This window comes from Homarus americanus, unplaced genomic scaffold, assembly GCF_018991925.1.
Source record: "Homarus americanus isolate GMGI-L3 unplaced genomic scaffold, GMGI_Hamer_2.0 scaffold31037, whole genome shotgun sequence".
Taxonomy (NCBI): domain Eukaryota; kingdom Metazoa; phylum Arthropoda; class Malacostraca; order Decapoda; family Nephropidae; genus Homarus; species Homarus americanus.
This window is the reverse complement of record NW_024722227.1, coordinates 17,109,693-17,123,792: the sequence shown is the minus strand read 5'-3', so window position 1 is coordinate 17,123,792 and position 14,100 is coordinate 17,109,693. Positions and strand designations below refer to the sequence as shown.

General features: G+C 59.5%; 1 protein-coding gene across 1 annotated transcript; it reads right to left on the bottom strand.

Annotated features, from left to right (window-relative positions):
- Nucleotides 1-7,166: 7,166 nt before the first annotated feature.
- Nucleotides 7,167-13,401, bottom strand: LOC121862626 (proteoglycan 4-like). Its single transcript, XM_042360943.1, has 4 exons — nt 13,078-13,401; nt 11,105-11,474; nt 10,388-10,621; nt 7,167-8,398 (listed from the first exon to the last, which is right to left on the bottom strand). The coding sequence occupies exons 1-4, from the start codon at nt 13,399-13,401 to the stop codon at nt 7,167-7,169; spliced, it is 2,160 nt and encodes a 719-aa protein (XP_042216877.1).
- Nucleotides 13,402-14,100: the final 699 nt, after the last annotated feature.

Here is a 14,100-nt window from a genome sequence, read left to right as displayed (position 1 = left end):
AAACATAAGTATCACCATTACAGTACCATTGTTGTCAAATTGCTACCAATGTTACACAACGCTTTCACCATTGTGTTGGTGTTTCCTGTGGTGGTGGGAAGCAGATTCAAGTTGTTGCTGCTTATGTTTACTATTGACGTTTCTTTTGCTGACATCATCTCTTGCAACGTCTCGAAACATACGTCAGCACAGCAGATTAAGTCGAAAGGGGAGGCTAATGTAAATGTGAGATCCGCATAAAGGTGATGAGACTCTTCTGAATAAGTCAAACATCGTCCATAAGAGATTAAGTAATAGTAACTGTGGAAACAGTTAATGCAAACACCTCAATGCATCATGAATAAGAAGTGAAACTATCGCATACTGTACAATGAGTTCAGCCGAGTACTGAGGACCTTCATCCCTTTGTTTCTTGAGTCTTGAGGTATCGCATTGAAGTGGTTCAGCCAAGGAACTTCACGGAGCCAACCAGCCTCCTCAAGGAATGAAGAGCCTGGGTTAATGGCACTTTAGTTGTCCAAGTCACAAAGGAACTGAACTTGTGATGTCAGCAGTGATGAACGTGACATACAAAGAAATCGTGACATCTCATCAATGAATACTACCTAATGAGTGCAGAGTCTTTCTTCGCTACAGCGAGTTATTAAGCTTATTATAGTTTGATAAGGATTCAAGAGAAGTTGGCTTAACATATGAAAAACTAAATCAAATACACAATGTGAACGTCATGCGTCCTCATTATAATCAAAGCTTTTTTTGTGTGTGTGATTCTTATCTCTTTTTATCAAGACAGAGAGAGGGTTCAGCGCTCCATAAATAGAAAGCCTCGCTTACTGGACTGTAAAGTTTCCTGTGATAGCAAATTATAGGAGGTCATGCAGTTACGATCAAAGGTCACAGTTAATACGGATTTTAAAAAATCGTCTAACTTCTAACAAACTCACAAGGAAAAGTGATTTATAGTATAACTACCGCGATGAGCATTATAAAGTGGGAATATCACACTAACTTATATAAGTTCAGAAGTCTAAATAGAAATAACTGATAGCAATTAAACTTGACAGAGAATTTTTCAAACAAATATAATTGATACATCTGATTGAAATAGATACACCTAACTGATGACACGATGCGAGACTTGAGTGATGGTGTTGACAGATCCGAGACGGGGAGGTATGAGTGCACGGAAGGATTCGAGTGTCTTGGCGAGATGGGAAAGTCGACAATTTTGATGTGTTGTGTTCTACTCTAACTGGTGGGTGGACAATACCGCTGGCCGTCTACTATGTGAGAAGTGTATAGCGTTTTTGTTTTAAACCAGAGTTACCGACTTATTAACAATTGGAGGAGTTAAATTTCTCGCAAGATCATGTTGCCTGCAGGAATATCATGTAAAGTGAACAAACGTCGCAGTAGCACCATTGTATAGACACCACTAGAAAATATCACAAACCAAACAACTTGAAGAAAATTTCGGTTGCTACAACAACCGGCTACCACTAAGTTTCATCATACCACCCTTCACCCTGACCTGACTTAACCTGCCACAGTCCACAACCCTAAGTAAAGTTGCCTTTTTCTTGCTCGTGTTTTATTTGCTCAGTGAAAGTCGGTTATTATATCATCATATTTGTTTCTGAAACAGAGGAGAAGAAAAAGATCCAGAAAGACTCCTTTAACGCTGTGTATCAATAAGTGACCAGAGTAAGTCTTGATGTGTGAGGGCAGTGCAATGTGAGGCCGACATAAGAACATAAGAAAATAATGAGTCTGCATAGGCCGGTTGGCCTTTGCATGGCAGCTCCTGACGTGGGTGGCGATTCGTTGTCCATCCGTTCCTGTGCGTGTGTGTGTGTGTGTGTGTGTCGCACGCGCGCAGGCGTGGCAAGAAGAAAGGACAAAGATAGAGTGTTGACTGTTGAGGCATCTCATAAACTGATTTTGTCTCCTACATAGATGGTAGTGGATGTTGGTGGTGGTGGTGGGTGATGATGGTGGGTGTTGGTGGTGGGTGTTAGTGGTAGTGGGTGGTGGGTTTTGATGGTGGTGGTGGTAGGTGATGTTGGTGGTAGTGGGTGGTGGGTGTTGGTGGTGGTGGGTGTTGATTTTGATTTTTGATTTTGCCGCTTACAGGGGCTAGTTTATTGTGCACCCAACACTCATCCTGTGAGTGGTAGCGCAAAAGGATTACAGAGTAAAGTTGACAAAGGGTCAGAATAATTAACCCCCATGGTCAGGATATTATGGCACTGAATGTTACACAGTATTTCAATTACATTATTTGTTTAGTTCTGGTACACAAGGGTAACTTATTTACTACTGCGTGAGTACAAGAGTGTGAGGCAGTATGTCTGGCCGCACACTTTGTCATTCACATTTGTCAAGAGAACTATTCAAGGTGGTGGGTGTTGGTGGTTGTGTGTGTTAGTGGTGTTGCTGGTGGGGTTGGTGGGGTGGGTTTTGGTGGTGGTGTTGATGGTGGGTTTTCGTGGTTGTGGGTGTTGGTGGTTGCGGGTGTTGGTGGTGGTGGGTTTTGGTGGTTGAGGGTTTTCGTGGTGTTGATTGGGTGTTGGTGGTGGTGCTGGTGGGTGTTGTTGCTGGTGGGTTGTGTTGCTGGTGGGGGTGTTGTTCCTGGTGGTGGTGGGTGTTGTTGCTGGTGGTGGTGGGTGTTGTTGCTGGTGGTCGGTGTTGTTGCTGGTTGGTGTTGTTGCTGGTGGTGGGTGTTGTTGTTGTTGCTGGTGGTGGGTGTTGTTGTTTGTGGTTGTGGGTGTTGTTGTTGGAGTGGATGTTGGTGGTGGTGGGTGTTGTTGTTGGCGGTGGTGGGTGTTGTTGTTGCTGGGAGTTGTTGTTGCTGCTGGTGGTGTTGGTTGTTGCTGGTGGTGGTGGGTGTTGTTGGTGGTGGTGGTGTTGTCGTTGCTGGGGTTGTTGTTGCTGTTGGTGGCGTTGTTGTTGCTGGTCGGTGGTGGGTGTTGCTGGTGGTGGTGGGTGTTGTCGTTGCTGGGAGCTGTTGGTTGCTGGTGGTGGGTGTTGCTGGGCGGTGGGGGTGCTGGTCGTTGCTGGGAGTTGTTGTTGCTGGTGGTGGGTGATGTTGTTGCTGGTGGTGGGTGCTGGTTGTTGCTGGTGGTGGGGTGTTGTTGCTGGTGGTGGGTGTTGTTGTTGCTGGTGGTGGGGTGTTGTTGTTTCTGGTGGTGGGTGCTGTTGTTGCTGGTGGTGGGCGTTGTTGTTGCTTTTGCTGGTGGTGGGTGCTGGTTGCTGGTGGTGGTGGGGTGTTGTTGGTGGTGAATTTTGTTGTTGTTGCTGCTGGTGGGTGTTGTTGCTGTAGCTGGTGGATGTTGTTGCTGATAGTGGATGTTGTTGCTGGTGGTGGGTGTTGTTGCTGGTGGTGGTGGGTGTTGTTGCTGGCTGTGGTGGGTGTTGTTGTTGCTAGTGGTGGTGGGTGCTGTTGCCGGTGGTGGGCTTTTGCTGCTGGTGGTGGTGGGTGTTGTTGCTGGGTGGTGGGTGTTGTTGCTGGTGGTGTGAAGTGTTGTTGCTGGTGGTGGTTTTGCTGTCGCCGGTGGTGGTGGGTGTTGTTGCTGCTGGTGTGGGTGTTGCTTTGCTGCTGGTGGGTGTGGGATGCTGCTCTGGTGGTGTTTTTGTTGGTGGTGGCGTTGTTGTTGGTGGTGGGCGTTGTTGCCGTGGTAGTGGGTGTTGCTGCTGGTGGTGGTGGTGCTGTTGCTGCTGGTGGCGCTGTTGCCGCTGGTGGTGGTGGGTGATGCTCTGGTGGTGGTGGCGTTTTTGCTGGTGGTGCGGGTGCTGTTGCTGGTGGTGGTGGGTGCTTGCTTGCTGGTAGTGGGTGTTGTTGCTGGTGGTGGTGGGTGTTGTTGTTGCTGGTGGTGGGTGGTTTTTGCTGGCGGTGGTGGGTGTTTTTGCTGGTGGTGGTGGGGCGTTGTTGCTGGTGGTGGTGGGTGTTGGTTGCTGGTGGTGGTGGGTGTTGTTGCTGGTGGTGGTGCTGTTGTTGCTGGTGGTGGTGGGTTTCTTTTGCTGGTGGTGGTGGTGTTTTGCTGGTGGTGGTGGGTGTTGTTGCTGGTGGTGGTGTTGTTGCTGGTGGTGGCGGGTGTTGTTGCTGGTGGCGGGTGTTGTTGCTGGTGGGTGTTGCTGCTGGTGGTGGGTGCTGCTGTTGCTGGCGGGTGGTGGGTGTTTTTGCTGGTGGTGTGGGTGTTTTGCTGGTGGTGGTGGGTGTTGGTTGCTGGTGTGCTGTTGTTGCTGGTGGTGCAGGGTGTTGTTGTTGCCGGTGGTGGTGGGCGCTGGTTGTTGCTGGTGGTGTGTGCGTTTTGCTGGTGGTGGTGGGTGTTTTTGGGCTGGTGGCGGTGTTGTTGCTGCGGCGTTGGTTGTTGCTGGTGGTGGTGGGTGTTGTTGTTGCTGGTGGTGGCGGGTTTTTGTTGGTGGTGGTGTGTTTTTGGCTGGTGGTGGTGTTGTTGGTGGTGGGTGTTTTTGCTGGTGGTGGGGTGTTGTTGCTGGTGGTGGTGGGTGCTGTTGCTGGTAGTGGTGTTGTTGCTGGTGGTGGTGGGTGCTTGTTGCTGGTGGTGGTGGTGTTGGTTGGTGGTGGTGGGTGTTTTTGCTGGTGGTGGCGGGGTGCTTGGTTGCTGGTGGTGGGTGTTGTTGCTGGTGGTGGTGGGTGTTGTTGTTGCCGATGGTGTGGGTGTTGTTGGCTGGTGTGGGTGTTGTTGTTGCTGGTGGTGGTGGGGTGTTGTTGCTGCGTTGTTGCTGGTGGGTGTTGGTTGCTGGGTGTTGTTTGCTGGTGGTGGTGGGTGTTGTTGCTGGGTGTTGCTGGTGGTGGAGGTTGTTGCTGGTACGGGTGTTGTTGTTGCTGGTGGGTGCTGTTGCTGGTGGTGTGGGTGCTGTTGGTGGTAGGTGCTGTTGTTGCTGGTGGTCTGGCTGTTGCTGGTGGGCGTTGGTTGCTGGTGGTGGTGGGTGTGCTGTTGCTACCGGTGGGCGTTGTTGCTGCCGGTGGTGGTGGGTGATGTTTCTGGTGGTGGGTGTTGCTTGGTGGTGGTGGGTGCTGTTGCTGGTAGTGGTGCTGTTGCTGGTAGGATGGCTGCTGGATGGGTGCTGTTGCTGGTGGCGGGTGTTGCTGCTGGTGGTGGCGTTGTTGCTGGTGGTGGTGGGTGTTGTTGTTGCTGGTGGTGGTGGGTGCTTTTGTTGGTGGTGGTGCGTTTTGCTGGTGGTGGTGGGCGTTGTTGTTGGTGGCGTGGTGGGCGTTGCTGCTGGTGGTGGGTGTTGTTGCCGATGGTGGTGGGTGTTGTTGTTGCTGGTGGCGGTGGTGGTGTTGTCTTGCTGCGTTGTTGCTGCGTTGGTTGGTGCGGTAGGTGTTGTTGCTGCTGGTGGGTGTTGTTGTTGCTGGTGGTGCGGGTGTTGCTGCTGGTGGTGGTGGGTGTTGTTGTTGCTGGTGGTGGTGGGTGTTGTTGCTGGTGGGTGTTGGTTGCTGGTGGTGGTGGGTGTTGTTGCTGGTGGGTGTTGTTGTTGCTGGTGGTGGTGGGTGCTGTTGTTGCTGGTGGTGGGGTGTTGTTGTTGCTGGTGGTGGTGCAGGTGCTTGCTGTTGCTGGTGGGTGCTTGGTTGTTGCTGGGGGTGGGGCGCTGGTTGCTGGCGGTGGTGGGTGCTGTTGCTTGCCGGTGGGGCGTTGCTGTTGCTGGTGGTGGTGGGCGCTGGTTTGCTGGTGGTGGTGGGTGCTGGTTGCTGCCGATGGTGGTGGGTGTTGTTGGCCGGCGGGCGTTGTTGCTGGTGGTGGGGCGGCTGGCCGGCGGTGGGCGTTGCTTTGCTGGTGGGCGTTGTTGGTTGCCGGTGGTGGGCGCTGGTTGGCCGGGGCGTTGCTGGCTGGGCGTTGCTTGGCGGTGGTGCAGGTGCTGTTGTTGCCGGTGGGCGGCTGTTGCTGCTGCTGGGGAGCGTTGTCGCTGGTGGCGGTGGGTGCTGTTGCCGGTGGGGTGCTTGTTGCTTGGCTGGTGGTGGTGGGTGCTTGGTTGCCGGTGGCGGTGGGCGCATTGGCTCGGCGGTGGTGCTGTCACGGTGGGTGTTGCTGCGTGGTGGGTGCTGGTGCTGCTGGTGGGTGCGCTGCTGGGCTGGTGTGCGTTGCTGGCGGCTGGTGGCGGTGGGTGCTGGTTGCCGGGCTGGTGGGTGCTGGTTGCTGGTGGTGGTGGGTGCTGGTTGCTGGTGGTGGTGGGTGCTGGTTGGTTGCTGGTGCCGGGTGGTGCTTGGTTGCTGGTGGTGGTGGGTGCTGGTTGCTTGCTGCTGGTATTGCTGGTTGGCTGGCGCTGGTGGGCGGTTGTTGCTGTTGGCGGTGGTGCTGGTTGCTGGTGGCGGTGGGGCGTTGCTTGCTGGTGGGGCGCTGGCTGGTGCTGGTAGCATTGCTGGTGCGTTGCTTGCTGGCCGTGGGGCGCTGTTTGCTGCTGGCGGTGGGTGCTGGTTGCTGGTGGTGGGTGTCTTGCTTGCTGGTGGTGGCGGGCGCTTTGCTGGCGGTGGGGTGGGTTTTGCTGGTGGTGCTGGGTGCTGCTGGCTGGTGGCGGTGCGCTGGTTGCTGGTGGCGGCGGGGCGCTTGCTGGTTGCTGGTGGTGGTGGGTGCTGCTTGCTTGCTGGTGGCGGCGGTGGGTGCTGGTTGCTGGCAGTTGGTTGCCGGGCGTGGTTGGTGGCGGCAGGGCTGGTTGCTTCGCTGGTGGGCGCTTGCTGGTTGGCTGGTGGCGGTGGGCGCTTGTTGGCTGGTGGTGGTAGTGCTTTGTTGCTGCTGGTGGTGTGCTGGTTGCTGGTGGCGCTTGGTTGCCGGCGGTGGTGGCTGTTGCCGGTGGGTGCTGGTTGGTTGGCTGGTGGTGGTGGGCGCTGGTTGCGCTGGCGGCGGCGGGTGCTGTTGCTGCTGGTGGCGGGGTTGCTTGCTGCTGGTGGCGCTGGTTGCCTGCTGGCCGGTGCGGGTGTTGGTTGGCTGGTGCGGTGGTGGGTGCTGCTTGCTGGCTGGCGGGCGCTGCTGCTGCTGGTGGTGGCGGGTGCTGGTTGTCGGTGGTGGCGGGTGCTGGTTGCCGACGGTGGTGCGTTGCCGGTGGGCGATATTGCTGCTGGTGGTGGGGTGCTTGGTTGCTGGTGGCGGTGGGTGCTGGTTGCTGGTGGCGCTGGTTTGCTCTGGTGGTGGCGGTGCTGCTGCCGGGCGTCATTGCTGCGCTCGGTTGGCGGTGGGTGCTGGTTGGCTTGCTGGTGGGCGTTTGCTTGTTGCCGAGGCCGTTGGCTGGCGGTGGTGGGTGCTGGTTGCTTGGTGGGCGCTGGTTGTTGGCTGGTGGCGGTGGGCGTTGTTTTGCTGCTGGTGGTGTGCTGGTTGTTGCCGCGGCGGGTGCTGCCGCTGGTGCGTTGCTTGGTTGCCGGTGCAGGCGGGTGTCTTGGCTGGCGGTGGGCGCTTGCTGCTGGTGGGTGCTGGTTGCTGGCTGGCGGTGGTGGGGCGCTGGGTTGCTGGTGGCGGCGCTGGTTGCTGGCTGGTGGCGGGTGCTTCATGCGCTGGTGGTGGGTGCTGGTCGTGCTGCTGGCGGTGGTGCAGGGGTGCTGGTTGTTGCTCGGTGGGGCGCTGTTGCTCGCTGGTGGCGGTGCGCTGGTTGCCGGTGGCGGTGTGCTGGTTGCTGGCGGTGGCGGGGTGGCTTTTGCTTGCTGGGCGGCGGGGGTGCTGGTTGGGTTGCTGGTGGGCGCGTTGGTTGCTGTGGCTTCGGTATCGCTGGTTTGCTGGCGCTGGTGGGCGTCTGCCGCTGGTGGCAGGCGCTGTTGCTGTGCTGGTGGTGGCGTTTGCTGGTTCGGTGGCAGGTGGGCTGTTGCCGGCGGTGCGGGCGCTGGTTTGCTGGTGGCGGTGGGCGTTGTCGCGGCGGTGGGTGCTGGTTGCTGGCAGGCGGGGCGCTGCTGGCTGGCAGGCGCTTGTTGGCTGGTGGCGGGTGCCGTTGCCGGCGGTGGGTGCTGTTGCTGGCGTGGTGCTGTTGCTGGCGGGCGCTGGTTGTTGCTGGTGGTGGTGCGTGCTGGTTGCCAGGCGTTGCATGGGTGCGGGCGTTGCTGCTTGCTTTGGCGGTGTGTGCTGGTTGGCTGGTGGTGGTGGGTGCTGGTTGCTTGCTGGTGGCGGTGGGGTGCTGGTTGCTGGCGGTGGGGCGTTTGCTTGCTGGTGGTGGGCGCTTGGTTGCTGCTGGTGGCGGTGCGTGTTGGTTGGCTGGCGGGCGCTGGTTGCTTGGCTGGTGGCGGCGGGTGCTGGTTGGCTGGTGGCGCTGGTTTGCCGCTGGCGGTGGTGGGTGCTGGTTTTGCCGGTGGTGGTGGGTGTTGGTTGGCTGGTGGGTGCTGGTTGCCGATGGGTGCAGGGTGCTTGGTTGCCGGTGGTGGGGCGCTGGTTGCTGGCTGGTGGTGGGTGCTGGTTGCTGGCTGGTGGCGGTGGGTGCTGGTTGCTGGTGGGCGCTGGTTGCTGGCTGGTGGTGGGTGTTGCTTGCTGGCAGGTGGGTGCTGCTGCTGGTGGTGGGGCGCTTGGTTGCTGGTGGGGCGCTTGCTGTTGCTGGTGGTGGCGGGTGTCATTGGTTGCTGGTGGTGGTGTGCGCTGCTTGCTGCAGGGGCGCTGGTTGCTGGCTGTGGTGGTGGGTGCTTGTTGCTGGTGGTGGGTGCTGGTTGCTGCTGGCAGGCGTTGTTGCTGCTGGTGGCGGGTGGCTGGTGGGCGTTGTTGCTGGTGGCGGTGGTGTGCTGGTTGGCTGGTGGTGGTGGGTGTTGTCGGTTGGCGGGTGCTGGTTGTTGCTGGTGGTGGGCGTTGGTTGCTGGTGGTGGGTGCTTGGTTGCTGGTGGTGGTGTGTGCTGTTGCGGCGTTGCTGCTGGTGGTGGTGGCGCTGTTGCTGGCTGGTGGGCGCTTGGTTGTTGCTGGTGGCGGGCGCTTGTTGCCGGCGGCGGTGGGCGTTGTTGCTGGTGGTGGTGGTGCTGGTTGTTGCCGGTGGCGGTGGGCGCTGTTGTTGGTGGTGGCGGGTGCGTTGGTTGCTGTTGCCGGTACGCTGGTTGCCGGTGCTGGTGTGCGTTGTTGCTTGCGGTGGTGGAGTGCTGTTGTTCGCTGGCAGGCGCTGGTTTGCTGCTGCGGTGTGGCGTTGCTGCTGGTGGTGGTGGGTGCTGTTGCCGGTGGTGGTGGGTGCTGTTGCTGGTGGCGGGTGCTTGGTTGTTGCTGGTGGTGGCTGTTGCTGGTGGTGGCGGGTGTTTTGCTGGTGGTGGGTGCTGGTTGCTGGCTGGCGGTGGGGTGCTGGTTGTTGCCGGTGGTGGTGCGTGCTTCGTTGCTGGTGGTGGTGGGCGCTGTTGCTGGTGGTGGTGGGTGCTGTTGCTGCTGGTGGGTGGCTGGCTGTTGCTGGTGCAGGTGGGTGCTGGTTGCTGCGGTGGTGTGCGCTGGTTGCCGGTGGTGGTGGGGTGCTGTTGTTGCTGGTGGTGGTGGGTGCTGGTTGCTGGTGGTGGTGGGTGCTTGCTTGCTTGCTTGCTGGTGGCTGCTTGCTGCTCGGCGCCGGTGGCGTTGCTGCTGGTGGTGGTGGGTGCTGGTTGGTTGTTGGCTGGTGGGGCGTTGCTTGCTTGCTGGTGGTGGGTGCTGGTTGTTGCTGGTGGTGGGTGCTGTTGCTGGGCCGGTGGGCGTCTGGTTGCTGCCGGCGGCGGTGGGTGGGTTGGCTGGTGGTGGTGGGGTGTTGCTGGCGGTGGTGGGCGCTGGTTGGCTGGTGGTGGTGTGCGTTGGTTGTTGCTGGTGGTGGTGCTTGTTGCTGCCGGTGGTGGGTGCTGGTTGTTGTTGCTGGTGGGTTGTCGCCGTGGTGCCGGTGGGCGCTGTTGCCGGTGGTGGTGGGTGTTGCTGGCTGGGCGGTGGGTGCTGCTGGCGGTGGGTGCTGGTTGTCGGCTGGTGGTGGTGGGGTGCTGGCTGCTGGTGGCGCTGGTTGTTGCCGGTGGGTGCCGTTGCTGGCTGCTGGTGGTGGCGTTGTTGTTGCTGGTGGTGGGCGGGCTTGCTTGCTGCTGGTGGTGGGTGCTGGTTGCTTGCTGGCGGTGGTGGCTTTGCTGCTGGTGGTGGGTGTTGTTGTTGGTGGCGGTGGGTGTTGGTTGCTGCTGGTGGTGGGCGCTGTTGCCGGGCTGGCGGTGGTGGGGCGCTGTTGGCCGGTGGCGGTGGGTGCTGGTTGCTGGTAGTGCTGGTTGTTGCTGGTGGGTCTTATTGTTGCTGCTGGCAGGCGCTGTTGCCGGTGGTGGTGTGCGTTGTTGGCTGGTGGTGCGCTGGTTGCTGCTGGCAGGCGCTGGTTGCTGCCGGTGGGTGGTGGTGCTGTCGCTGGCGGTGGGCGTTTGCTTGCCGGTGGCGGGGCGTGCTTGCTGTTGCTGGTGGTGGTGGGTGCTGTTGTTGCCGTGGTGGTGGGTGCTGGTTGCCGCTGCGGTGGTGGGGTGCTGCTCGCTGGTGGCGCTGGTTGCTGCTGGGTGTGCTGTTGCCGGTGGCGGTGGTGGGTGCTGGTTGCTCGGCGGGCGGGTTGTTGGTTTCGCTCGGTATTGCTGGTTGCTGCTCGGTGGCGGGCGCTTGCTGGCTGGTGGCGGCTGATGCTGCTTGCTGGTGCGGTGGGCGTTTGCTGCTGGTGGTGGGGCGCTGGTTGCTTGCAGTGCTTGCTGCTGCCGATGGGCGCTTGGTTGTTTGGTTGCCGCTGGTGGGCGCTTGGTTGCTGGTGGTGGTGGGTGTTGGTTGTTGCGGGGCGTTGTTGTTGCTGGTGGTGGTGGGTGCTGTTGGTTGGTGGGCGTTGTTGTTGTTGATGGCGCTGGTTGCTGCTGCTGGTGGTGGGGTGTTGCTTGCTGGTGGCGGTGGGTGCTGGTTGCTGCTGGTGGTGGTGGGTGTTGTTGCTTGCTGGTGGTGGCGGTGGGTGCTGGTTGCTGGCGGTGGTGGGTGCTGTTTGCTGGTGGCGTTGCTGTGCCGGTGCCGGTTGTCTTGCTTGCTGGTGGGCGTTGTTCTGGCGGTTGTTGTTGTTGCTGGTGGGCTTGCTGTTGCTGGTGGTGGTGGGGTGCTGGTTGGCCGGTGGTGGTGGGTGCTTGGTTGCTGGTGGGTGCTTGCTGTGCTGCGGTTGCTGGTTGTTGCTGTTGCTGGTGGTGGGTGCTGGTTGCTGGTGGTGGTGGGTGCTGGTTGCTGGCGGTGCTGGTTGTTGCTGGTGGCTGCTGTTGCTGTTGCTGGTGGGCGTTGTCCCGGCGGGCGTTGGTTGCTGGCTGGTGGTTGTTGCTGGCTGTTGGTGGTGCTGTTGCTGGTGGTGGTGGGGTGCTGGTTGCTGGTGGCGTTGCTGTTGCTGGTGGCGCTGTTGTTGCTGGTGGTGGCGGTGGGTGTCTTGCTGCTGGTGGGTGCTGGTTGTTGCTGCTGGTGGTGGGTGCTGTTGGTTGCTGGTGGGCGCTGGTTGTTGCTGGTTGGTGGGTGCTTGGTTGCTGGTGGTGGTGGGTGTGCTGGTTGTTCGTGGGGTGCTGGCTGGTGCGTTGCTGTTTGCCGCTGGTGGTGGTTGTTGCTGGTGGGTGCTGGGTTGCTTGCCGCTGGTGGTGGGTGTTGGTTGCTGGCGGTGGTGGGGTGCTGTTGCTGCTGGTATCGGTTGGTTGCTGTTGGTGGGCTTGGTTGCTTGGGTGGTGGGTGCTGGTTGTTGGGTGGCGGTGGTGGTGTTGCTGGTTGCTGGTGGTGTTGGTTGCTGCTGGTGGTGGTGGGTGCTGGTTGCTGCTGGCGGGCGCTGTTGCCGCTGCGGGCGTTGCGTTGGTGGTGCGGGGTGCTGGTTTGTTGCTGGCGGTGGTGGGTGTCATTGCTCTGGTGGCGGGCGCTGGTTGTTCTGGCGTGGCGGTGCTATTGGTTCTGGTGGTGGCGCTGGTTGCTTGGTGGGTGCTCGTTGTTGTCAGTTGGCGGCGCTGTTTACGCTGGTGCGTCTTGCTGCTTGCTGGTGGTGCGCTATTGCTGCTGGCGGTGCCGGTTGCTGCCGCCGGTGGCGGGTGCTGGTTGCCGCCGGCGGTGGTGGGTGTCGTCGTTCTGGCAGGAATTTGTCGCTGGCTGGCGGCGCTGGTTGCTTGCCGGTGTTGCCGCTGGTGGCGGTGGCGTTGTTGTTGCCGGTGGTGGTGGGTGCGCTGCTGGCTGGTGGTGGGTGTTGGTTGTTGCTGGTGGTGGTGGGGCGTTGTTTGCCGGTCGGTGCGGCGTGCTTGGTTGCTTGCCGGTGGTGGCGGGGCGCTGGTTGCTGTTGGCGTGCGTCATTGCTTGTCGCGGGCAGTGTTGTTGCTGGTGGTGGTGCGCTTGTTGTTGCTGGTGGTGGTGGGTGCTGCTGTTTCCTGGCGGTGGTGGCGTTGGTTAGGTTCTGGTGGTGGTGGGGTGCTGGTTGCCTGGTGGTGGGTGCTGTTGCTCTGGTGGTGGGCGTTGTTGCTTGCTGGTGGTGGGCGCTGGTTGCTGGTGGTGGTGCTGTTGCTTGCTGTTGGTGGTGGGTGCTTGGTTGGTTCTGGGTGGCGGGTGCTTGGCTGTTGCTGTTGGTGGGTGCTTGCTTGCTGCTGGTGGCTGTTGCTGGGCTGGTGGTGGTGGCGGTTTGCTTGCTGGTGGTGGTGGCGTCATTGCTGGTTGCTGTTGGTGGGCGCTGGTTGTTGCCGGTATTGCTGTTGTTGCTGGTGGTGGGTGCTTGCTTAGTGCGGCGGGCGTTGTTGTTCTGGGTGGCGGAAGTGTTGCTGTTGTTGCTGGTGGGCGTTGCGTTTGCTGGTGGCGTTGGTTGTTGCTGGTGGTGTGTGGGTGTTGTTGCTGGTGGTGGTGGGTGCTGGTTGTTTCGGTGGTGTTGCTGTTGTTGCTGGTGGCGTTGCTGCTGGTGGGTGCTGTTGCTGCTGGTGGTGGGTGCTGTTGTTGCCGGTGGTGGTGGGTGCTTGGTTGCTCTGGTGGTGGGGTGCTGGTTGTTGCTGTTGGTGGGGTGCTTGGTTGTTGCTGGTGTTGCTTGTTGTTGCTGGTGGTGGGCTGTTGTTGGTGGTGGTGGGTGTTGTTGCCGGTGGTGCGGGTGTTGCTTTTCGTTGCTGGTGGTGGTGGGTGCTGGTTGCTCTGTTGGTGGCGGGCGGCTGGTTGTTCTGGTGGAGGGTGCTGTTGTTGCCGGTTGGTTGTTGTTGCTGCTGGTGGTATGTGCTGTTGGTTGCTGGCGTTGCTGTTGCTGGCTGCTGGTGGCGGGTGCTGGTTGGGTTGGTGGTGGTGGTTGCTGTTGCTGGCTGGCGGTGGGGCGCTGGTTGCTGATGCGGGCGTTGCTTGCTGGTGGTTGCGGGGCGCTTGCTTGCTCGCTGGTACGTTGTTTGCTGCTGGGTGGCGGCGGGTGTTGCTGGTCTGGTGGTGGGCGTTGCTTGCTGCTGGTGGCGCTTGCTTGCCGCTGGTATCGCTGTTGTTGCTTCGCCGGTGGCGTTGGTTGTTGCGGGTGCCGGGCCATGGTGGTGGTGGGGGTTGCTGTTTCTGGTGGCGGGTGTGTTGCTTGCTGTTGGTAAGTGCTGTTGCTGCCGGTAGGCTGGTTGTTGTTGGTGGCGGGTGCTGGTTTTGCTGGTGGTGGTGGGTGTGTTGCTTGCTGGTGGTGGTGGGCGTTGTTGCTCTGGTGGTGGGTGCTTGTTGTTGCTGTTGGTGGTGTTGTTGTTGGCTGGTTTGTTGTTGTTGCGTTGGTGGTGGGTGTTTGTTGTTGCTGGTGGTGCTGTTGTTGTTGCCGGTGGGGCGTTGGTTGCTGGTGGTGGTGGGCGCTGGTTATTTTCTGGTGGTGGGCGCTGGTTGTTGCTGCTGGCGGGTGCTGGTTGTTGCTGGTGGTGGTGGGTGTTGTTTCCTGGTGGTGGGTGCTGTTGTTGTTGCTGGTGGGTGCTGTTGCTGGCGGTGGTATTGCTGTTGTTGCTGGTGGTGGTGGGTGCTGTTGCTGGTGGTGGGTGCTGGTTGCTGGTGGTGGCGGGCGTTGGTTGTTTCTGGTGGTGGGTGTTGCTGTTGTTGTTGTTGGTGGTGGGGGTTTTGTTGTTGCTGGTGTTGGTGTTGTTGTTGTTGGTGGTGGTGTTGCTGTTGTTGGTGGTGGGTGTTGTTTCTGGTGGGTGTTGTTGTTGTTGGTGGGTGCTGTTGTTGCCGAGCAACACGCAACCGAATCCAGTCATCAATCGAT

Excerpts from the sequence above, each read along its gene's own strand:
- LOC121862626 (XM_042360943.1), bottom strand. The coding sequence starts at position 13,401 with ATGGCCCGGCACCCGCAACAACCAACGCCACCGGCGAAGCAACAACAG. Across the intron at positions 11,475-13,077 it reads GCAGCAACAACAACCAACCG|CGGCAAACAGCAACGCACCA; the intron begins GCAACAACAGCA and ends AACCACCACCAG. Across the intron at positions 8,399-10,387 it reads AGCACCCCACCACCGCAGCG|CCAGCAACCAGCACCCACCA; the intron begins GCAACCAGCACC and ends CACCGCCACCAG.